Here is a 25,027-nt window from a genome sequence, read left to right on the forward strand (position 1 = left end):
TTAGGCTAAGATACGAGCGGCGTAAGTCTCTTACGCCGTCGTATCATTGGGTGCATATTTACGCTGGCCGCTAGGTGGCGTTTTCGGCGTAGAATATGCAAATGACCTAGATACGCCAATTCACAAACGTACGTGCGCCGGGCGGTATTTTTTTACGTTGTTTGCGTAAGGCTTTTTCGGCGTAACGTTGCTCCTGCTTCTATGAGGCGCACGCAATGTTAAGTATGGACGTCGTTCCCGCTTCGATTTTTGCATTTTTTACGTCTTTTGCGTAAGTCGTTCGCAAATAGGGCTGGACGTAATTTACGTTCACGTCGAAACCAATACGTCGTTGCGGCGTACTTGGGAGCAATGCACACTGGGATATGTACACGGACGGCACATGCGCCGTTCATAAAAAACGTCAATCACGTCAGGTCATCATACATTGACATAAAACACGCCCCCCCCCCCCTTTACACATTTGAATTAGGCGGGCTTACGCCGTTCCATTTACCCTACGCCGCCGCAACTTACGGAGCAAGTGCTTTGTGAATAATGCACTTGCCCGTCTAAGTTGCGGAGGCGTAGCGTAAATAACATACGCCCGCACAAAGATATGCTGCCCTTACTGAATCTAGCCCTAAGACTTTACCTCGGGAGAAAACCATATCAAAATGATCAGCGGAGTCAGTTATGGGGATCTGAAGTAGTACAGAAACCTTGTAATTTCTGTAAAAACACAATTTGACCTCACTCAATTCTGCCTCTCAAGCCTCCATATTGCTTACCCTACTAATGGACAACCTCATTGACCAATAGGGAGACTGCCAAAGTAGAAGGGGTGGGGCCAAGCTAAAAATGTAGTTTCAGTGGTCTATATCTTTGGTGCTGGCGGCCCCGCCCCATCGGTACTTTACATTACAGTGAAGTTACTGGTGTGTCGTATGGACATTATCACAATATTTGTGGAGTGTCAAACTATAAATCCAAAAACGGCTTTGCTTTCTCAAGCCCTTCTCTCAGGAATTTCACATAAGTGGAAGTCGATACATCTTCCAAGCCGTCAGCAAAACTGAACAAGCTGGTGTCCACGTCCTCTGGCTTCACAGAAGTGATATCTAAGAAGTAGTTGGCATTGATGTTGTGGACTACGGTTCCATTGGGAAGACAGATCATCATTTCCACGGGGAAATTGTACTTCTCCAAGTGAAGAGAAGCAAATGTTGCATACAGTTTATTTTCCTGATTATTTTGAAACTCCTCGAGTTCCTTCACCAGCGACCAACTGCTGACGAAGCTCTCGTTGAGCAAAGCGAGAACGGGCAAACTCTCCAGGACGGTCTCCCGGAGAGTTCGCCCCGAACCTCAGCAGGATTGATCGTCCAAGGCACCCCAAAGCAAGACGGAGTGCACAAGTTTCTTTTCAGCAAAGGCTCGATCAAAAGCTTCAGTGAAAGGAAGGTAGGACACCTTCTTAAACGGGTACATGGTGACTTCAAGCTTTTTGGCAGCTTCCTTCGCACTTATTTCAGACTGCCAAATAATTTCATCAAATACAAACTCTAGAGGTTCGCCGTTGGAGCTACGACTGTCGATGACATCTCCATTCTCATCATAGATGACTGAAGGGATAGAGGGACCCATGGACTTTGTTTCCATCTGAGGCAGGTAGCCAATGTCCACTTCCATATTACTGCTTTCACTTGCTCCATACAGCCATTCCATATCGACATTCAAAGTCCGGTTATTAGGGACATACATCTTGAAGGATCTCACATGAGATCCATCTTTGGAAATGACGATATGACCAGCGAATTGACCTGGAGAAAACCAAAAAGGATAATTGGGTGGTTCATTAAGCTGAAACTCGGCATGAATCCGGAAAACAATGTCATAATAGAAGTCACCAATGGCTCGGATGCAAGCCACCGAGCCTTGAGGAGCAAACCTGGTTTTTATGAATGGACGTGGATGAAACATGGACAACAGTTTATGTATGATAACTTCTTTTCCCTTTGGAGGAGGTGGATAAATTCGGTTATTAGGCAGGTACCCTGTGAAGATATTCAACTCACTTGGAATAATCCACCAAGGATCTCCTAGATCCAGTTTGTGCTTTGGCGGGAGAAAGGCTTTAAACTGCTTGGCAAAGAAAATAGTAGTTGGTGTTACTGGGACAGTCCAGTTTCTCAATCCCGAAAGAGCGCTGTTGGTAATACCTAAAAAGCCATCCTTGCTCTTGGTCATGGTTTCCATGAGTAGAGGCTGGAAATGGGCAGTCACTGACAGAGTTTCTCCGTTGGGATCAAGGTCCTCCTCCTCTTCGTAGTCTGAAACTGGGGTAATTCCCGTGAGTCTTTCAGCTATAGGTTTAAACTCCTCAGGGCTTATGTACATATCCTTGTTGGTATCCAAGGAAGAAAAAAGGAAAAGACCCTCTGTGCCAAGTGCCCGAAGAGCTGCCTCCTGCTGCCTCACCAGTTCATTATCACGGTACAGCTTTACCCCAATTAGCAGAGCAATTGCGAAGAAAACAATAGTTGTTCTTTTAAAGACTTTATACCAAAACAAGGGATCCTTTTCTTCCTTGCTTTCTTCTTTGTCCACATTTTCTTGATGCACGCCATTTTGCGTCTCCTTGTCTTTTTTCCTCTTCCGAAGGTCAGTGGTCATATCTGCAATAAACAAGAAACTTTAGTAACAAACTTGCTGGGCAACACAATGCAAATCAAATGTATATTGAAACCATCAAGTATGAAACAAATGTTTGGATGTTGGGCTTTGTACATTCGTATCTAAAAAGGGAAGTACCGTATATACTCGAGTATAAGCCAAGTTTTTCCAGCACATTTTTTTGTGCTGAAAAAGCCCCCCTCGACTTATACTCGAGTCTCTCCGCTGTGTCATGCAGTTGGTTGGTGGCCGTCCAGTGCAACAAAGCCCCGCCTCCTCCTTGTCCGTGGTAGTGGAACACTGACTCACTGCTGGGAATCAGTCTTCTGCCGATCACGGATGAGGACGACAAGGAGGGGCTTTGTTACACTGGATGGCCGCAGACTGCGCGACACAGCGGGAGATCGGAAGACTGCGCGACACAGCGGGAGATCGGAAGACTGCGCGACACAGCGGGAGATCGGAAGACTGCGCGACACAGCGGGAGATCGGAAGACTGCGCGACACAGCGGGAGATCGGAAGACTGCGCGACACAGCGGGAGATCGGGATATCAGGTACACGAGGCACAGTGAGGCATGCAAGCAGCCTAGGTCACATGGTCTATGGCACAGTGAGGCATGGAGATTGGCAAAGTGAGGCATGGAGATTGGCAAAGTGAGGCATGGAGATTGGCAAAGTGAGGCATGCCAATGGGCACAGTGAGGCTGCAAATGGGCACAGTGAGGCTGCAAATGGGCACATTTTCCCATTTTTTTGTGGTATCATTTAGGTCCCCCGGCTTATTTTCGGGTCGGCTTATACTTAAGTATATATGGCCAGATTCACAAAAGAGATACGACGGCGTATCTCCTGATACGCCGTCGTATCTCTGTGATCCGCCCGTCCTAACTATGCGGCTGATTCATAGAATCAGTTACGCATAGATAGCCAAAAGATCCGACAGGTGTAATGGACTTACACGGTCTGTCGGATCTTAAGGATGCAATTCTAGGCTGGCCGCTAGGTGGCGAGGCCATTGCGGTCGGCGTAGAATATGCAAATGACTAGTTACGGCAATTCCCGAACGTCCGCGCTGCCCGTCGATCTAACTTTACGTCATTTCCGTCGAGTTACGCCACGTAAAATTAGGGCTGAGCCCTAGGCCATGTTAAGTATGGCCGTCGTTCCCGCTTTGAAAATTAAAAAATCACGTAGTTTGCGTAAGTCGTCTGGACGCCATTTACGTTAATGTCTAAACAAATTACGTCCGTGCGACGTCATTTAGCGCAATGCACGTCGGGTAATTTTCCCGACGGAGCATGCGCAGTACGTTCGGCGCGGGAAGGCGCCTAATTTAAATGGTGCCCGCCCCATTTGAATTAGGCGGGCTTGCGCCGATCGGATTTACGTTACACCGCCGCAAGTTTACAGGTAAGAGTTTTGAGAATCAGGCACTTACGCTGTAAACCTGCGGCGGTGTAACGTAAATGGGATACGTTACGCCGCCGTGGAGTAACGTAATTCTATGTGAATCTAGCCCATACCGTATAAGTGCCTAGACCTAAAATGAAGATTTCAATGAATGCAGGTGCCAGCAGTACAAGGGACACATCTGACTTATAATCTGATAATAAATCAAGTCCCTTGTGCTGTTTTTTATTTTTTTTACACTTTTGACCAAACGTAGGCTTTAATGTTAAATTCTCACAAATCCACTGCATCCAAAATTTAGGGGGCACCTCACAGGTTCACTGGACACTTCCTTCCTGAAGCCTGCGCTGTCCTGTAACTTTGTTTATAAATTCTTCTTTCATCACCATTCACATTCAGACTTCCAAGGAAGGTTTGAATCTGATTGGTGGATGTCCAATAACCATAGGTGTGTGCAGCCTATTGCACTAGGGTGTGATAAAACAATTTTTCAGAATAAAAAAACTGATAACTGGCATGTGCGTATGTATTCACCCCCTTTGTTATGAAGCCCATAAAAAGCTCTGGTGCAACCAATTACCTTCAGAAGTCACATAATTAGTGAAATGATCTCCACCTGTGTGCAATCTTAGTGTCACATGATCTGTCATTACATACACACACCTTTATGAAAGGCCCCAGAGGCTGCAACACCTAAGCAAGAGGCACCACTAACCAAACACTGCCATGAAGACCAAGGAACTCTCCAAACAAGTAAGGGACAATGTTGTTGAGAAGTACAAGTCAGGGTTAAAAAAAAAAAAAAAATATCAAAATCTTTGATGATCCCTAGGAGCCCCATCAAATCTATCATAACCAAATGGAAAGAACACGGCACAACAGCAAACCTGCCAAGAGACAGCCGCACACCAAAATTCACAGACCGGGCAAGGAGGGCATTAATCAGAGAGGAGCACAGAGACCTAAGGTAACCCTGGAGGAGCTGCAGAGTTCCACAGCAGAGACCGGAGTATCTGTACATAGGACGACAATAAGCCGGACGCTCCATAGAGGAAACACATTTTAGAGAAGACAAAACTCCGACATTAAAGAATAGGAAATACCCAATAGCATACCATGCGACAAATCAAGAGGCAAAGTCAAGGGGGGTGTCTATTCTGATAGCAGGGAGAATCCAATGGACATATGTAGACTCCATGAGAGATCCGAAAGGTAGATATTTATTCGTGAAGGGTAAAATAGGAGGAATAGGGGTAACATTCGCCACAGTGTATGTCCCAAATGAACATCAAGGAACCTTCCTAGACAAAACAATTAAACGCCTATTAGAATTCACAGAAGGACATTTGATTATGGGAGGAGACCTGAATATTCCCTTAGATCCCAAAGAGGATACCTCATCGGGAAAGTCATCCACATCTTTCAGTGTGAGAAATCATATTATGCAAACTCTGTATAAAAGTCAACTGATTGATATATGGAGGCTGCTACACAATAAAGAAAGAGACTACACGTTCTACTCTGCACCACATAAAATATACTCCCGGATAGATCTTTTCCTCATTCCACATGCCCAATTACACTCTGTACAGTCGACTAAAATTGGATCAATTACATGGTCGGACCATGCCCCGATCTTCCTGGTATATGAGTTAAAAGATTTAAGACAGTCCAGACCAAATCAGTGGAGACTAAATGAAAGCCTGTTGGAAGATAAGGAGGTCCTAGAAGATGTAATTAAAGAATTGAGGTTTTATTTCAATTCTAATGACACACCAGAGTGCGACCCTGGAATTATATGGGAAGCACACAAGGTGGTTATTAGAGGTGTGTTAATTAAACATGGATCTAGGATCAAAAGGAAACGTACTGAAAAGTTAAACAGGCTATTAAAGGAGCTAGCCATCTTGGAAGGCAAACATAAGCAAACATGGTCAACAAATGTAGAGAAAGAACTAGCTAGTAAAAGAACTGAAATCACAGATCTCCTGTACTATAAAGTAAAAGCGGCAATGCAGAGATGCAAAAAGGCTGAATACGAGTCAGGGAATAAGTGTGGGAAAAGACTGGCGAGGCTACTAAGAGAACAGAAGCTGAGTAACTATATTCCACATATTAACTCACCCAAGAAACACAGGGTTACAAAACCAAATGATATAACGAAGGAGTTCCAGGAATACTATAACTCTCTTTACAATATACAGAGCAAGCCCCCGACTAGAGAACAAATTGATTTGTATCTAACAGAATCCGCAATACCAAGACTATCAGAAGAGGATAGACAGAAATTAGATGACGATATAACCGAGGAGGAAATTAAAGTAGCAGTAAGCATAATGAAAAGGGGGAAAGCCCCGGGACCCGATGGTTTTACAGGTCAATATTATAAAATTCTGTTTCCCTCGATATCAGGATATATGGTTAAACTATTTAATGCCTTAGGGACATCGGCCAGTTTAGCCAAAGATACCTTGCTAGCATATATCTCGGTGATACCAAAAGAGGGGAAAGACCCAGCCCTATGTGGAAGCTACCGACCAATTTCGTTATTAAATTCGGACGTGAAGATTTTTGCCAAGGTCTTAGCAAACAGGATACAACAACATATCCCAGACTTAATAAACCTGGACCAGGTGGGATTTGTCCCTACCAGGGAAGCACGAGACAACACAATCAAGGCAATTAACCTGGTGCAGTTAGCCAACTCAACACAGACGCAATGCGTATTTCTCAATACGGACGCAGAGAAGGCCTTTGACAGGGTGAGGTGGAGTTACATGAGGGCAGTCCTAAAATATGGCGGCTTTGGGAACAAAATAATACAGTGGATATTCTCCATGTATTCAGGCTTAACAGCCCAGGTACGGGCCAACGGAATTCTGTCCGAGCCCCTCACAATCTCAAATGGGACAAGACAGGGCTGCCCTCTGTCTCCACTTCTATTTGCCCTGTCACTAGAGCCCTTTTTGTGTACGCTACGAGCAAACTCTAATATTTCTGGCATACAAATAGGGAAGAACCACTGTAAAATTACAGCCTATGCAGACGATATGTTGTTCAGTCTTACAAACCCGTTGATTACAATTCCAGAATTAATGAAGGAATTTGAGAGATACGGATCTTTATCAAACCTACGTATCAATTTTAATAAATCGGAAGCGATGGGGGTAAACGTCCCACATATAGCGATAAACTATCTAAAACAAAAATTTAAGTTTAAATGGACTGACAATGCTCTGACATACCTTGGTATACAATTAGCAGGGAAGGTGGAGAAGATCTTTGAGCTGAACTTCCCACCCCTCTTACAGAAAGTAAAGATCTTATTGGATAAGTGGAACCAGGGTTTTCATAGCTGGCTAGGACGCTGCAATATTATTAAGATGAACATACTCCCGAAAATCTTGTATTTATTACAAACATTACCAATACATATTCCATCAAAGTATTTTAAACAGTGTCAGAGAGTGATCTTTAAGTTCATATGGGCACATAAGAACCCCCGGATACATAGGAAACAACTAATGAGCACTAAGCAGCAGGGAGGACTGGGAGTCCCAGATATAAGGAAATATTATTACGCAACACATCTGAACAGGCTAATAGACTGGAATAGGCATTCAGATACGAAGCTATGGGTACAAATCGAACAGGCGCAATTCAAAACACCTCTAGAAAGAGCACCGTGGTGGTTTGCCTCACTCCCTAAAGAAATGAATAAAAATCCAATAGTGGGTAACACGGTGAGGATCTGTGCAGCAGCACTACCTATGATGGGCATCGAGCCCAGGACCTCCCCACTATACCCAGTGATAGGTAACCCCCTCTTCCCATCGGGATACGAAGACGGAGCATTCCGGCAGTTGAGAAAAAGAGAGTGTATACAAGTAGCAAGGTATATCCACATGGGAAGATGGGTAACCATAGCGGAACTGATGGAAATAGGAAATGTATTCCGTTTGAAATTCTGGAATGCACTTCAGATAGTTCACTTCCTGAACACTTTGCCAAATCCAGAGAGCTTTGAGAGACCACTCATGAAATTCGAGAAAATATGTAACGAACAAGGAACATTACTACATAGTCTTTCATTAAGCTATGAGTTATTAGTACGATCAGGAGGTTGCCCTCTGAGGTGCGTTCAGGAATGGGAAAGGGAATTGGAGAAGTCCTTCAGTTCGGAACAGCGACAATGCATATACAGGCGAACACACGAAACATCAATATGTGTGAGAATACAAGAGACAAACTATAAGATCTTCACAAGATGGTATAGGACACCAGAAAAGTTAAGCAAAATGTTTGCAGAGGTATCAGATAAATGCTGGAGGTGCCAGAGAAGCAAAGGAACGATGCTACATATATTCTGGGAGTGCCCAATGCTAAGGAGTTTTTGGGCAGAGATTAAAAGTGCTTTACAGTTTTGCTCAGATTATGAGATTCCGGAAGATCCGGAATTCTATCTTCTGCATTTAAACCAAATACCAGAAAAAGCCTATAGGGAAATGACTATATGCCATCTATTAGATGCCGCTAAGGCCTGTATAACGAAGAGGTGGAAGTCACCAGTTCCACCAACAGCGGAGATGTGGATATGTAAAGTTAGGGAAATAAGCAAATTAGAAGAGTTAGTCCTGACAACACAATATAAAAGGGAAAAATATTTAAGAACTTGGACTCCCTGGAAGTCCTATATGGACCACAGGGGGGAAGGTTAATGGGGATAAGGCTGAATGGTATAGAAGGAGCCCGGGAACTTGGATTGGGTATATGTGGGATTTAATGAGAAACCACAGAAATATGGAGAAGGGTCGGAGGAGAGGGAAGTAGGGTGGGTTGTTGTGTTTTTTTTTTTTTTTTTTTTTCCCTTTCTTCTTTCTCTCTCAGGGATGCTCGGGAAGGGGAGAGATATGTAAGAAGGAGATATATGTTTGATACTGACAACAAGGTTAAAGGGGATGTATAATAATAAGACGGACTGTGACTGTTGTTTTGTAATAATGTTCTGTTATGTATTTTTTTTTTTTTTTTTTTTTTAATATATATGTGTTGTACTGATTTGTTTTAAAATAAAAAAGAATTATAATCTAAAAAAAAAAAAAAAAAAAAAAGAGTTGGGCTTTATGGCAGAGTGGCCAGAAGAAAGACATTACTTTCAGAAAAAAAAAATGGCACATTTTGAGTATGGAAAAGGCATGTGGGAGACTCCCAAAATGTATAGAGGAAGGTGCTCTGGTCTGATGAGACAAAAATTTTACTTTTTGGCCATCGAAGAAAACGCTTTGTCTGGCGCAAACCCAACACATCACATCACCCAAAGAACACCATCCCCACTGTGAAACATGGTGGTGGCAGCATCATGCTGTGGGGATGTTTTTCAGCAGTCAGGACTGGGAAACTGGTCAGAGTTGAGGGAAAGATGGATGGTGCTAAATACAGGGATGTTCTTGAGCAAAACCTGTACCACCATGTGTGTGATTTGAGGCGAGGACAGAGGTTCACCTTTCAGCAGGACAATGACCCCAAACACACTGCTAAAGCAACACTTGAGTGGTTTAAGGGGAAACATGTAAATATGTTGGAATGGCCTAGTCACAGCCCAGACCTGAATCCAATAGAAAATCTGTGGTCAGACTCAAAGATTGCTGTTCACAAGTGCAAACCACCCAACTTGAAGGAGGAATGGGCAGAAATCCCAGTGGTAAGATGTGGCAAGATCATAGAGACTTATCCAAAGAGACTTGGAGCTGTGATCGCCGCAAAAGGTGGCTCTACAAAGTATTGATTTTAGGGGGGTGAATAGTTATGCACATTGGGGTAGATTCAGGTAGGGAGCGCGTATTTGTGTGCGGGCGTAACGTATCCTATTTACGCTACGCCTCCGCAACTTTGACAGGCAAGTGCAGTATTCACAAAGCAAAGTTGCCGCGGCGTAGCATAAATAGGCCGGCGTAAGCCCGCCTAATTCAAATGTGGAAGATGTGGGTGTGTTTTATGTAAATTTATTGTGACCCCACGTAAATGACGCTTTTTCCGAACGGCGCATGCGCCGTCCGTGAAAGTATCCCAGTGCGCATGCTCCGAATTAACCCGCAAAAAGCCAATGCTTTCGACGTGAACGTAAATTACGCCCAGCCCTATTCGTGAACGACTTATGCAAACGACGTAATCGACGTAAAATTCGACGCTGGCCCGACGTCCATACTTAACATTGGCTGCGCCTCATATAGCAGGGGTAACTTTACGCCGGAAAAAGTCTTACGTAAACGGCGTATCTGTACTGCGACGGCCGGGTGTACGTTCGTGAATAGGCGTATCTAGGCGATTTACATATTCTAGGTGTAAATCAGCGTACACGCCCCTAGCGGCCAGCGTAAATCTGCAGTTAAGATACGACGGCGTAGGAGACTTACGCCGGTCGTATCTTAGCAACATTTAAGCGTATCTCAGTTTGAGCATACGCTTAAATTTGCGACGGCGCGGATTCGCACTTACGATGATGTATCTACAGATACGCCCGTCGTAAGTCTTTCTGAATCCGGGCCATTGACTTTTTCTGTTATTTTGTCCGATTTGTTGTTTATTTCACAATAAGAATAAAAATCTTCAAAGTTGTGGGCGTGTTCTGTAAATTAAATGATGCAAATGCGCAAACAATCCATGTTAATTCCAGGCTGTGAGGCAACAAAACATGAAAAATAGGGGGGGGGTTGAATACTTTTGCATGGCACTGTATATCATGCTGCGCTACCAGTTTTCAATCCAGCAAGCAGCCAGTGTTTGATGAATGGTTGCATTGAACTATTTCATCAAGGAAACCTCATTCCTCTGTGTATGACTAGAAGTGACATCTCAGGACATCTGAGGGCTCATCTGGTACTTGTTTTATGTCCATCTCCATTATTCTACTAATGGGATCTCAGACACTTGTCTGTGTGGAACTACGAGAAGAGCGCCTGAATATTCATCGTTCTGTCACAAGAGACATCTTCAAGTGATCTTTGCATTTTATACTTACTTTTTATGTGGAAAGACAATTATTATCATTGCTTCACTATACTGAATAGCTTCAAGTAGCTGCTTGGGACATAGATAAGTGGGAGATGGGGGGGACCCAACCCCCCCTCCTCGAAATCATCTGGTGCAGCAGGTACCGGCCCTGCATCGCTTGCCAAGTGCTATGGGTCTCAACACCCAGCAAATATTCACAGCGCCAGGGGCGGACTGACCATTCGGGCACTGGCCGAGGGCCCCATGCCACTAGGGGGGCCCCCCATCAGGGTTGCCAGCCTCAGTAAAACCAGGCACAGTATGTAAAATAATCTGTGTTTTTTTCCCATCTGTCCCTGAAATGTCCCTTACCGACATCCTTTTGGTCTAAAAATCTCAAGATTATAGCTGCCCCGCCTCTCCGGTACCTTTTCAGTGTGTGTATGTGTATTCTGTGTGTCTGTAAATTGTGAGTCTGTGTGTGTATGTGTATTCTGTGTATTCTGTGTATGTGTATTCTGTGTATGTGTATTCTGTGTATGTGTATTCTGTGTATTCTGTGTATGTGTATGTGTATTCTGTGTATGTGTATGTGTATTCTGTGTATGTGTATTCTGTGTATGTGTATTCTGTGTATGTGTATTCTGTGTATGTGTATTCTGTGTATGTGTATGTGTATTCTGTGTATGTGTATTCTGTGTATGTGTATTCTGTGTATGTGTATTCTGTGTATATGTATTCTGTGTATGTGTATTCTGTGTATGTGTATTCTGTGTATGTGTATTCTGTGTATGTGTATTCTGTGTATGTGTATATGTATTCTGTGTATATGTATTCTGTGTATGTGTATTCTGTGTATGTGTATTCTGTGTATGTGTATTTTGTGTATGTGTATTCTGTGTATGTGTATTCTGTGTATTCTGTGTATGTGTATTCTGTGTATGTGTATTCTGTGTATTCTGTGTATGTGTATTCTGTGTATGTGTATTCTGTGTATGTGTATTCTGTGTATGTGTATATGTATTCTGTGTATGTGTATGTGTATTCTGTGTATGTGTATGTGTATTCTGTGTATGTGTATTCTGTGTATGTGTATTCTGTGTATGTGTATTCTGTGTATGTGTATTCTGTGTATGTGTATTCTGTGTATGTGTATTCTGTGTATTCTGTGTATGTGTATTCTGTGTATGTGTATTCTGTGTATGTGTATTCTGTGTATGTGTATATGTATTCTGTGTATGTGTATGTGTATTCTGTGTATGTGTATGTGTATTCTGTGTATGTGTATTCTGTGTATGTGTATTCTGTGTATGTGTATTCTGTGTATGTGTATTCTGTGTATGTGTATTCTGTGTATGTGTATTCTGTGTATGTGTATTCTGTGTATGTGTATTCTGTGTATGTGTATTCTGTGTATGTGTATTCTGTGTATGTGTATTCTGTGTATGTGTATTCTGTGTATGTGTATTCTGTGTATATGTATTCTGTGTATGTGTATTCTGTGTATGTGTATTCTGTGTATGTGTATTCTGTGTATGTGTATTCTGTGTATGTGTATTCTGTGTATGTGTATTCTGTGTATGTGTATGTGTATTCTGTGTATGTGTATTCTGTGTATGTGTATTCTGTGTATGTGTATGTGTATTCTGTGTATGTGTATATGTATTCTGTGTATGTGTATTCTGTGTATGTGTATGTGTATTCTGTGTATGTGTATTCTGTGTATGTGTATTCTGTGTATGTGTATTCTGTGTATATGTATTCTGTGTATGTGTATTCTGTGTATATGTATTCTGTGTATATGTATTCTGTGTATATGTATTCTGTGTATATGTATTCTGTGTATGTGTATTCTGTGTATGTGTATTCTGTGTATATGTATTCTGTGTATATGTATTCTGTGTATATGTATTCTGTGTATGTGTATTCTGTGTATGTGTATTCTGTGTGTGTGTATACCCATAATCTATTGCCCGGGGGCCCCATAATCTCCTACTGCCCGGGGACCCCATGAGTTGTCAGTCCGCCCCTGCTCAGCGCTTCACTTTTTCCACTTTTTGTTGATCAATTCATTATTTTCCTCAAAATTCTACAAACAATACCCCATAATGACAATAGTTTTTTCAAAATATTTGCAAATTTATAAAGTAAATAAATAAATAAATAAAAATCCCAATGTACATAAGTATTACAGGCTCCTCCCATGTACATAAGCATCACAGGCTCCTCCCGTGTACACAAGTAACACAGGCTCCTCCCATGTACATAAGCATCACAGCCTTTGTCATGACAATTTGGCTCAGGTGCCTCCTGTTTCCACTGATCATCCTTGAGATGTTTCTACAACTTGATTGGAGTCCACCTGTGGTAAATTCAGTTGATTAGACATGATTTGGAAAGGCACACACCTGTCTATATAAGGGCCCACAGGTAACAGTGCATGTCAGAGCACAAACCAAGCCATGAAGTCCAAGGAATTGTTTGTATACCTCGGAGACAGGATTTTATGGAGGCACAGATCGGGGGAGGGGTACAGAAACATTTCTACAGCATTGAAGGTCCCAATGAGCTCAGTGGTCTTCATCATTCATCCTAGGCAAGAAGTTTGGAACCACCAGGACTCTTCCTAGAGCGGGCCACCCGGGCAAACTGAGTGATCGGGGGAGAAGGTCCTTAGTCAGGGAGGTGACCAAGAACCTGATGGTCACTCTGACAGAACTCCAGTGTTTTCTCTGTGGAGAGAGGAGAATCTTCCAGAAGAACAACCATCTCTGCAGCACTTCACCAATCAGGTCTGTATGGGGGAGTGGTCAGACTGAAGCCACTCCTCAGTAAAAGGCACATGACAGTCCGCCTGGAGTTTGCCAAAAGGCACCTGAAGGACTCTCAGACCATGAGAACCAAAATTCTCTGATCTGATGACACAAAGATTGAACTCTTTGTCCTGAATGGTAAGCGTCATGTCTGGAGGAAACCAGGCACCGCCCATCACCTGGCCAATACCATCCCTACTGTGAAGCCTGGTGGTGGCACAATCATGCTGTGGGGATGGTTTTCAGCTGCAGGAACTGGGAGACTAGTCAGGATTGAGGGAAAAACGAATGCAGAAATGTACAGAGACATCCTTGATGAAAACCAAACTCCAGAGCGCTCTGGACCTCAGACTGGGGCGAAAGAGGGCACAGTATGGGAGGAGCCAGGAGGGCACAATACTGGGATCAGGAGGGCACAGTACACGGTCATCCTGGGACAGCTCAGTAAAAAGCGTGACTGTCCTGTCAAATCTGGGACAGTTGGCAAGTATGATGTAATGCAAAAATATCATGGGGCCACTGGGCACTGCCTGTCTGTAAGCTATCCACTCCTGGACCATGCAGTCCATGTGTTACCCACTCCTATTCCCTACACTATTAACATTACATACTCCTGACCCCTACAATCTGTGCGTTATCTATTCCTGACCCCTGCAATGAATCTGCTACATACTCCTGACTCCTGTAATTTATATGCTACATACTCCTGACCCCTGCAATCTGTATCCTGGTCACTCCCCTACCATGCAATCTGTGTGTTTCCCACTCCTGACCTCTGCCTTATTTACATTACATGCTCCTGACACCCATACATTACATATTGATGAACTCTGTACAAAGCCTCAAGTTTTAATACCCTACTACCGTTGGCACAATTGTGCCACAACTACAATCCTCCACAGCACACTGTGCACACCACTGCCACCTCTTATTTTCTAGGTGGCCTGGGTGCCTTTAATTCTTACTATTTAACCACTTCCATACCAGGCACTTACGCAGCTTCCTGCCCAAGCCAATTTCTCTTTCGTTCATAGACGGACACAGCCTTCATTGACCTTAGGGTTATGCTTCTTCCTACCAGGAGATTTAGGCAGAATTCTACAGCACTTAAGGTGTTAAAAACCTTTCCTTCATGCCGCTCCTCCCAGGGGGGCGTGGCTCCCCCAGCACTGTCACACTTTGAATGACAATTGCGCGGTCATGCTACACTGTACCTAAACAATTTTTTATCATTTTGTTCCCACAAATAGAACTTTCTTTTGGTGGTATTTGATCACCTCTGCGAGTTTTATTTTTTTTGCGCAACAACTAAAAAAAGACCGAAAATTTAGAAAAAATTTAAGTTTTTATTTTTTTCTGTTAATTTTTTTGTAAATAAGTATGTTTTCTTTTTCAATTACGTGCACCGATGAGGTGGCACTGATGGGCACCGATGAGGTGCACTGATGGACACTGATAGGCGGCACTGATAAACGGCGCTGGTATGCGGCACTGATGGGCACTCATAGGTGGCACTGATGGGCACTCATAGGCGACACTGATGGGCACTCATAGGCGACACTGATGGGTGGCACAGATGGGCACTGGGCATGGATGGGCACTGAGGGGTGGCACTGATGGACACTGAGGGGTGGCACTTGTTTCTTTACTATTTTTCCAATCAGTGCCCATGTTGCCAGTTAGTGCCCATTTGTGGGCACTGATTGGCATCTATTGTGCCTATTTTTACATGTTACATGTTCCTATTTTACATGTGGACGGCCATGGGGGATGTACCTGGCCATCCACATGTTGCCCCCTTCCCTGGTGGTCCTGGCGGCTTCCTTGTGGTCTAGTGTGGGCATCCGAGGGGGGGCTGCGCTGATAAACAATTAGCGCGAACCCTCCTGTCAGGAGAGTCGCCGATCGGCTCTCCTCTACTCGCGTCTATCAGACGCGAGTGAGGAAGACCCGATCAATGGCTCTTCCTGTTTACATCGTGATCAGCCATGATTGGACACGGCTGATCACGTGGCAAAGAACCTCGACCGGAGGCTTTTTACCGAGATCAGAGATGCAGGGTGTCATATTGACACCCAGCATCACCGATTGCCACACTGCGCGCCCCCACAGGCGCGCGCCGGCACGTTATCCTGCTGGACGTCAATAGACGTCCAGTCAGGATTTAACAACCACTTCCCGGACGTCAATTGTCTATTGACCGGGCGGGAAGTGGTTAAAGGAGCTTATTCTCCCCCCTCCCAAAAAATTAATAATGACCCTGGAACTGCTCAAGGACAGAGAGTTTCATCATTTGCTATCAGACATGCCAACTCTATGGGAACGTAGGGTCTTCGATGGGCACAGTCCTTGCTTTGATTGCACTTGGTCCGACCTGCACAATTGTCGTCCCATTTACCTTCAGATGTCGACAGGGCCGTTTGAAGGAATTTGGGGGCCCCAAGCATAGAAAAAAAAAAATTACAAACATGCATGCACGTGTATGGGCAGCACAACTCTCCCCACCATCCCCTGCTCAAGACAGTCTACCTTTATCCTAACAAGACGCCAGCCATTGTCGGAACCCGACAAGCAAACCAAACAACTGCTAGGGGCCCTGAGCTGGCCAGGGGCCCCAGCAAGGCGGGCCCTTGCCGCACCGATGCTTCCTCCTGCAGTCCGGTCGGCAGCGCGGAACAGGAGATTCAGTTTGCTGTTCCCGGGCAGGACTGAAAGGAAGCGAACACTCAGTGTGTGCACTTCCTGTCAGTCCGGCCAGGAACAGGAAACTGAATTTCCTGTTCCGCGCGGCCGACCGGACTGCAGGAGGAAGCATCGGTGCGGCAAGGGCCCCTGGCCAGCTCGGGGCCCCAAGCAGTTGTTTGCTTTGCCTGTCGGGTTCCGACGGGCCTGGATGTCGACAATGAACAGTGCAGCAAAGAGTTCCCAGTGCATGCGCAGTTTGGTGCATATTGCCCTGAAGACTGGTTGAGGAACTAATACGTACATTAACCAAACCTGCCAAAAAAAAAAAAAATACGCACCCCCCCCCCTTTCTCCCCAAAAATGATCATTTCCAGTTTTGTAAGAGGCAAGTGATAGGGGGAGGGGGAAGGTCGGCTTTAATCTGAACACATAAATAGTTACTGAAATGAATGGACTGGGCACTGGACCATTCACAGAGCTCATGAAAATCTAATTAAACACAATCTTAGCCTGCAGGCCTCAACCTCAGTCACTGACCTTCACATGTTCCAGGGCGGAAGGGAAGGGGGCGGCGGGGGAGACGTATCAATCTTGCGGCACAGCGAGGGACTGCAGTACCGGAGAAGAGTGAGGCTCCATTCCTGGATCTGTCCCTATGCCGCTCTATGGCAGCGCTGCACCAGTATCACAATACCCACTGACAGATGTTTAAAGGGAAAGTGTTCTCAGAAAATAGGTGCAGGAACTCAACCACGACCCCGTTCAGATTTCACAAACACTAGAAGGGTCTTAAAGGGGCATTAAATTCCAGGATTGCATTACATACAGAGTGCAGAGTTCAGGGGGGTTACACACAGAGTGCAGAGCTGTCACTTGTAAACACAGAAACCAGAATTCTGTGTTTACAAGTGATTGTGGTGAGCAGGCACCAAAGGGTCTGAGCCAGAGGTGGTGGAACTGAGTTCCCCCTGAAAAAAAGCCCTGGATGTATATAAAATACACTTTTTATTTATTAAAAAGTGTTTTCCAGCGCTAAACCTTTCATCCGATTTCTAAATTGCTGCATTTGTAAATTTCAAAAGCCAATACAAAAGGAATAGTAGTGGTACCAAAAGCAGTTGTGGGTTTAATTCTCCTTTAAGGGGGTGTGGCAGGGGGTGTGTCCAATGCCTGCATGCTTTTGGTGATAGGTGTCCCTCATTCCTATCTCAAAAAGTTGGGAGGTGTGCATACAAGGCCAATCACAAAACTGAATGAATGCATTTCATTTGGAAAAACATTGTTGCTTAGAACAATGAAATTCACCGCTATAAGCAATCCTAGTGTGGGAAAAAATACGGATCTCCTCCTCAGAGTAGTGCAGTGTTACTCTTGTAACAGTATGCAATAAAAAAAATAGAAAAAGCGTTGCAGGACCGTGAAATTGTCATTCAAAGTGTGACAGCGCTGAAAGCTGAAAATTGTCCTGGGCAGGAAGGGGGGTAAAAGTGCCCAGTTTTATAGGGGTTAAAGCAGGGGTCCTCAAACTTTTTAAACAGGGGGGCAGTTCACTGTCCCTCAGATTCTTGGGGGGCCGGATCAATGCAGCCTCATAAATGCCCAGCAGCGCAGCCTGACCAGTGCCCAGCAATGTAGTCTGCCCAGCAATGTAGCCTGACCAATTCCCAGCAAGGCAGCCTGATCAGTGCCCATCTATACAGCCCGACCTGTTCCCAGTAATGCAGCCAGTCTCTCCAGGACCCAGTAATGCAGCCTGCCCTGTGCCCAGTAATGCAGCCAGTCTCTCCAGGACCCAGTAATGCAGCCTGCCCTGTGCCCAGTAATGCAGCCAGTCTCTCCAGGACCCAGTAATGCAGCCTGCCCTGTGCCCAGTAATGCAGCCTGACCTGTGCCCAGTAATGCAGCCTGACCTGTGCCCAGTAATGCAGCCTGACCTGTGCCCAGTAATGCAGCCTGACCTGTGCCCAGTAATGCAGCCTGACCTGTGCCCAGTAATGCAGCCAGTCTCTCCAGGACCCAGTAATGCAGCCTGACCTGTGCCCAGTAATGCAGCCTGACCTGTGCCCAAAAGGCCAGGAGGGCCGGGCAAAAGACCCTGGTGGGCCGTATCTGGCCCGCGGGCCGTAGTTTGAGGACCCCTGGGTTAAAAAAAGCTGCAGATTTCAAAATACGGGAAATAGCTTTTGGAAATAATAATTTTGTTTATATGGAATTGTAGTGATTGAGTTTACATCTGCTTGTATCTGGCAAGTGGCACGCTGCATCTGGTGGCAGACAATAGTGGCAAGTGACAAACTGGATCTGGTGGCAAGCTACGGGAGGCAAATGGCAAGCTGCATCTGGTGGCAGGCGACAGTGGCAAGTGGCACTCTACATCTGGTGGCAGACAATGGTGGCAAGTGACAAGCTGGATCTGGTGGCAGCGATGGTGCCAGGTGGCACACTGCATCGGCTGGCAGGCTACGAGTGGCAAGTGACTTGCTGCATATGGTGGCAAGTGGCACGCTGCATCTGGTGGCAGGTGACAGTGGCAAGTGGCACTCTGCATCTGGTGGCAGACAATGGTGACAAGCTGGATCTGGTGGCAGCGATGGTGGCAGGTGGCACGCTGCATCGGCTGGCAGGCTACGAGTGGCAAGTGACTTGCTGCATATGGTCGCAAGTGGCACGCTGCATCTGGTGGCAGGCTCCAGGTGGCAAGTGACAAGCTCAGGCCTCCCTTTAATTCTGCATTATGGCGAGTTGGATTATGTAGTAATAGAAATAATGTGATTCAATCATCCTGACACCATATAAAGCATGGTGTCGGGAGGATAAAAGTGCCAACACCAGCCATTCGCCCGACAAATCACCCGCCGCCGGATTCCCTGTCAACCCCTTCCTTTTTTTTTGTTGTTAGGGGGCTTTGGGGAAATATCAGGGGTCTAAACAGACCCCTGATGTCTCACATTTGAGACAAAGAAACTGCAACGTCAGCTGGGCGGTGAATGAATGGAAAGAGCTCTGAGGCTTCCTGAAGCACAGCATCACAATTTATTTTAATGTTGTGATGAATGGACACGGTGAGTGATCCATGCCAATCACTCACTGTGATCATTCAGGAAAGAAAGGGGTTGGTAAATAGGACATATTTACCGCAACCCCCCCCCCCCCTCCACTCTCCATCCTAAAACATCCTCCTGTGTCCCCACAGCAGCTGCTGCTGGGAGAGGAGAGAAGCTGGGGGGGGTCGCAGGGGGTTGGAATAGAGTGCAGCTGGGAGGAAGAAAATGGAAGAGAAGCCCCCCTTTTGAATTGTTATTGCCTTATCAGCAGCCCTGCATGTAAGGGTGGCCATAAACATTACAATCTGATTGTACCAAAACAATATAAAGGGCAAACCTTTAAAAAAAAAAAAAAAGATATATATATATATATATATATATATATATATATACACACTGTATATATCTATCATTGTAAAACGCTATATACATTGGCCCAGATTCAGCTAGATTTGCGCATTTATTACGGAGGCGCAGGGCAACGATTTTCGCAATTTTCTTGCACTGCCCTCGATTCACGGAGCAGTAGCTCCGTAAATTGCGTGGGCGCGCCGGCAAAATGCCCGGCGTAAGCGCGCGCAATTTAAATGATCCCGTAGGGGGCGGGAATCATTTAAATTAGGCGCATTCCCGCGCCGATCGTAGAGCGCATGCTCCGTCGGGAAACTTTCCCGACGTGCATTGCGGCAAATGACGTCACAAGGACGTCATTTGCTTCAAAGTGAACGTGAACGGCGTCCAGCGCCATTCACGATTCACTTACGCAAACTACGTAAATTTGAAATTTCGCGACGCGGGAACGACGGGTATACGTAACATTGGCTGCCCCTGCTAATAGCAGGGGCAGCCTTACGCGAAAACCGCCGTACGGAAACGACGTAAACTGCGGACGCAGGGCTCGCGTAACGTTGTGAATCGCCGTTAGTATGCAATTTGCATACTATACGCTGAGCACAACGGGAACGCCACCTAGCGGCCACCGCAAGTATGCAGCCTAAGATATGCAGGCATAAGAGCCTTATGCCGCGCAGATCTTAGGCTGCAGTCGGCGTAACGAGCTTTCTGAATCAGGAGAACTCGTTACGCCGGGGCAAGTAAGCAATTGTGCTGTGTAACTATGGTTACACAGGCGCAATTGCTTCTTGAATCCAGCCCATTGTGTATAAAAATAATAATTATATATATTATAATTATATATATATATATATATATATATATATATATATATATATTATATATATACACACACATACATATACAATATATATATAATAAATAAATAATAATAATAAATTATATATATTTGTCAAAAAATATAACGCCAAACCTGTAAAATCCAATCAATTTAAATTTCAATGGGGCACATGCCCTAATATTACACAGTTGATCTAAAGCAGATTGTATAGTGTATGGCCAATTTAAAAAACAAAAAAACCTGTGTGATACTCCTGCAACTGACCATTTTCACAAAAATGTACCTGGAATTTTTGGGCCACCACACGTTACAATCTGCCCGTACAATCTTTGTATTAAAATAACGCACTGCCAACGCATGCCAATCATTTGGCGCAGGGTTGCGGTGAACTCCCATTGCCCTTAACAGGCACATTGAACAGGCAGCGCAAACTGAGAGAAAACGATAAAGCATTGCGGCTGTGGCATGCGCACAGCCCAGTCCGGCTGCAATTGTTGAATTTCGCCCGGCCGTCGGGGGGTGGCGGTAAAAAAACGTGTCTCAACTGCCTGTTTTTTCCGCCCTCTGGCCACCGACGTGAAATAGCCCTAAAGGAGATTGTACAATCAGATTGCAGTATTTGTGCACCAGTCACCATCTTTCATTCTGTCTATTTTGCCGTCTTTCACAAACAATTGCGCACAATATTCACCACCTGGAAACGTTGTTTCAAAGGCTATCTGCCCCCCCCTCCCCCCCATGCTTGTGCATTGGACCATGTTTCTAAAACAATCCTGCTCGCTGAACCCTCAGCGGTCGCAGAATCGGACGCCGTGATTGCAGAATCGGACTCCGTGATCGCAGAGTCGGACGCAGCGATTGCAGAATCGCACACATCGATCATGGAATCGGACACCATGATCCCACAATCTGGCACAGTGATCATGGAATCGGACACAGCGATCATGGAATCGGACACCATGATCCCAGAATCGGGCACATCGATTGCAGAATTGGACCCATCTTTAATGGAATTGGACACAGTGATCGCAGAATCTGACCCATCAATCATGGAATCGGACACAGCAATCGCAGAATCAGACACCGTGATCGCAGAATCGGACACAGCGATCATGGAATCGGACACCGTGATCGCAGAATCGGACACAGTGATCGCAGAATCGGACACAGTGATCGCAGAATCGGACACAGCGATCATGGAATCGGACACAGCGATCGCAGAATCGGACACATCGATCGCAGAATCGGACGCAGTGATCGCAGAATCGGACCCATCGATCATGGAATCGTACACAGCGATCTCAGAATCTGACACAGCGATCACAGAATCGGACACCGTGATTGCAGAATCGGAAACAGCGATCTCAGAATCGGACACAGCGATCATGGAATCGGACACACCGATCATGGAATCGGACACAGCAATCACAGAAACGGACCCAGCGATCATGGAATCGGACTCAGTGATTGCAGAATCAGACGCAGTGATCGCAGAATCGGACCCATCGATCATGGAATCGGACACCGTGATTGTAGAATCGGAAACATCGATCTCAGAATCGGACACATCGATCATGGAATCGGACACAGCGATCATGGAATCGGACACAGCGATCATGGAATCGGACACAGCGATCATGGAATCGGACACAGCGATCATGGAATTGGACACAGCGATCATGGAATCGGACACAGCGATCATGGAATTGGACACAGCAATTGCAGAATCGGACCCATCGATCATGGAATCGGACCCATCGATCATGGAATCGGACACAGCGATCATGGAATCGGACACAGCGATCATGGAATCGGACGCAGCGATCATGGAATCGGACACAGCAATCGCAGAATCGGACCCAGCGATCATGGAATCGGACTCAGTGATTGCAGAATCGGACCCATCGATCATGGAATCGGACACAGCGATCGCAGAATCGGACGCAGCAATACGTCTAGACTGGAGAGCGTGATCCAGATGTGCCGATAACACGTCGGGGACATTCCTGTCCAATCGCTGAGATCTGTTTACAAACATCAGGAAAACAATGTATCTCAATTCTAATCACACAGAGACGTGTTTATAAACAAAGGGAAGATTGTATGTGAATCCCACCCACACCGATACAATGTAACAAGATGAGGACAATGAAAAGATCCGCTCACCTCCCTCTCTCCAGCCAGAATGAGAAGCTCTGCACCCTTCACACAGGCAGCCCACATCTGCTGGCCTCATGGAGGGGGGTCCCAAATCTGCCTAAGTGGGAATTTACCCCCCTGAACTGCCCTGGTGGGTCCCTGTACAATCATCCCCCCCTGTTTTAATTAAAATGCCAATAAGAAGAGTGATGAATGTGAAGAATAAGAGCTGATCTCCCCCTCTCCCCCCCTTATTCCTGGTATAGTGGTACAGTCCAGGGGAAGTGCCTCCAGCGGCCACTCCCACTAGGTTAACCCTCGCAGCGCTGGAGGGAATTCGCTGCACACCCAGCAGGGGGAGGGGGGGGGGGAGAGAGGCGACATCTGGTGCAGATGTTGTGTTTGGCTGTGAATGGCGATGAGAACATTGTCCCTGGGGGGGGGGGGGGGGGGCACTTATTACATGTGATTGGGGGGGGGGGGGGGGCTTCCTTGACTTCCAGGAGTGAAGGTCGGAATTTTCTTTTCATGATTGTCAGAAATCGTCACCAGCGATTCCACCCCCCCATTCACACGTATGCGACTTTGGACATCGACTCCATGTTTTCCAATGAGAACCATTCATATACACTCACCGGCCAGTTTATTAGGTACACCTTGCTAGTACAGGGTTAATTGATGGGCACAGTGGCTGCATTTGATGCAAACTCTACACTCTGTACATAGAGCACCCCTGAACTCTACACTCTGTACATAGAGCACCCCTGAACTCTACACTCTGTACATAGAGCACCCCTGAACTCTACACTCTGTACATAGAGCACCCCTAAACTCTACACTCTGTACATAGAGCACCCCTGAACTCTACACTCTGTACATAGAGCACCCCTGAACTCTACACTCTGTACATAGAGCACACCTGAACTCTACACTCTGTACATAGCGCACCCCTAAACTCTACACTCTGTACATAGAGCACACCTGAACTCTACACTCTGTACATAGCGCACCCCTAAACTCTACACTCTGTACATAGTGCACCCCTGAACTCTACACCCTGTACATAGTGCACCCCTGAACTCTGCACTCTGTACATAGAGCACCCCTGAACTCTACACTCTGTACATAGAGCACCCCTGAACTCTACACTCTGTACATAGTGCACCCCTGAACTCTACACTCTGTACATAGAGCACTCCTGAACTCACACTCTGTACATAGTGCACCCCTGAACTCTACACTCTGTACACAGAGCACCCCTGAACTTTACACTCTGTACATAGAGCACCCCTGAACGGTACACACTGTACATAGAGAACCCCTGAACTCTACACTCTGTACATAGAGCACCCCTGAACTCTACACTCTGTACATAGAGAACCCCTGAACTCTACACTCTGTACATAGAGCACCCCTAAACTCTACACTCTGTACATAGAGCACCCCTGAACTGTACACTATGTAAATAGTGCACCCCTGGACTCTACAATCTGTACATAGAGCACCCCTGAACTCTACACTCTGTACATAGTGCACCCCTGAACTCTACAATCTGTGCATAGCGCACCCCTGAACTGTACACTATGTACATAGTGCACCCCTGGACTCTACAATCTGTGCATAGAGCACCCCTAGGTCTCATCCGCACCCATGTCACTGGTCCAAATCATTTGGTGGAGGGGGGATTATGGTGTGGGGTTGTTTTTCAGGGGTTGGGATTGGCCCCTTAGTTCCAGTGAAGGGAACTCTGAAGGCGTCAGCATACCAAGACATTTTGGTCAATTTCATGCTCCCAACTCTGTGGGAACAGTTTGGGGACGGCCCCTTCCTGTTCTAACATGACTGCTCACCAGTGCACAAAGGAAGGTCTATAAAGACATGGATGAGCGAGTTTGGGGTGGAGGAACTTGACTGGCCTGCACAGAGTCCTGACCTCAACCCGATAGAACACCTTTGGGATGAATTAGGCTCCATGCACACTGGCACAAAAAAATGTTGCTTCTACAGGCGTTTGTTCTGTAGAAGCAACCAGGGCTGGACTGGGACAGAAATTTGGCCCTGGACTTCATCCAGACTGGCCCACTTTGACAGGTC

General features: G+C 45.7%; 1 protein-coding gene across 1 annotated transcript; it reads right to left on the reverse strand.

Moving 5' to 3' along the window:
- Positions 1 to 627: 627 nt before the first annotated feature.
- SELENON (selenoprotein N) lies at positions 628 to 23,088 on the reverse strand. The gene is made up of 2 exons (XM_040352234.1): positions 22,961 to 23,088; positions 628 to 2,657 (listed from the first exon to the last, which is right to left on the reverse strand). Exons 1-2 carry the CDS (start codon positions 23,028 to 23,030, stop codon positions 961 to 963), a joined length of 1,767 nt encoding a protein of 588 aa, XP_040208168.1. The 5' UTR covers positions 23,031 to 23,088; the 3' UTR covers positions 628 to 960.
- Positions 23,089 to 25,027: the final 1,939 nt, after the last annotated feature.

This window comes from Rana temporaria, chromosome 5 (assembly GCF_905171775.1).
Source record: "Rana temporaria chromosome 5, aRanTem1.1, whole genome shotgun sequence".
NCBI classification, from domain to species: Eukaryota; Metazoa; Chordata; class Amphibia; order Anura; family Ranidae; genus Rana; species Rana temporaria.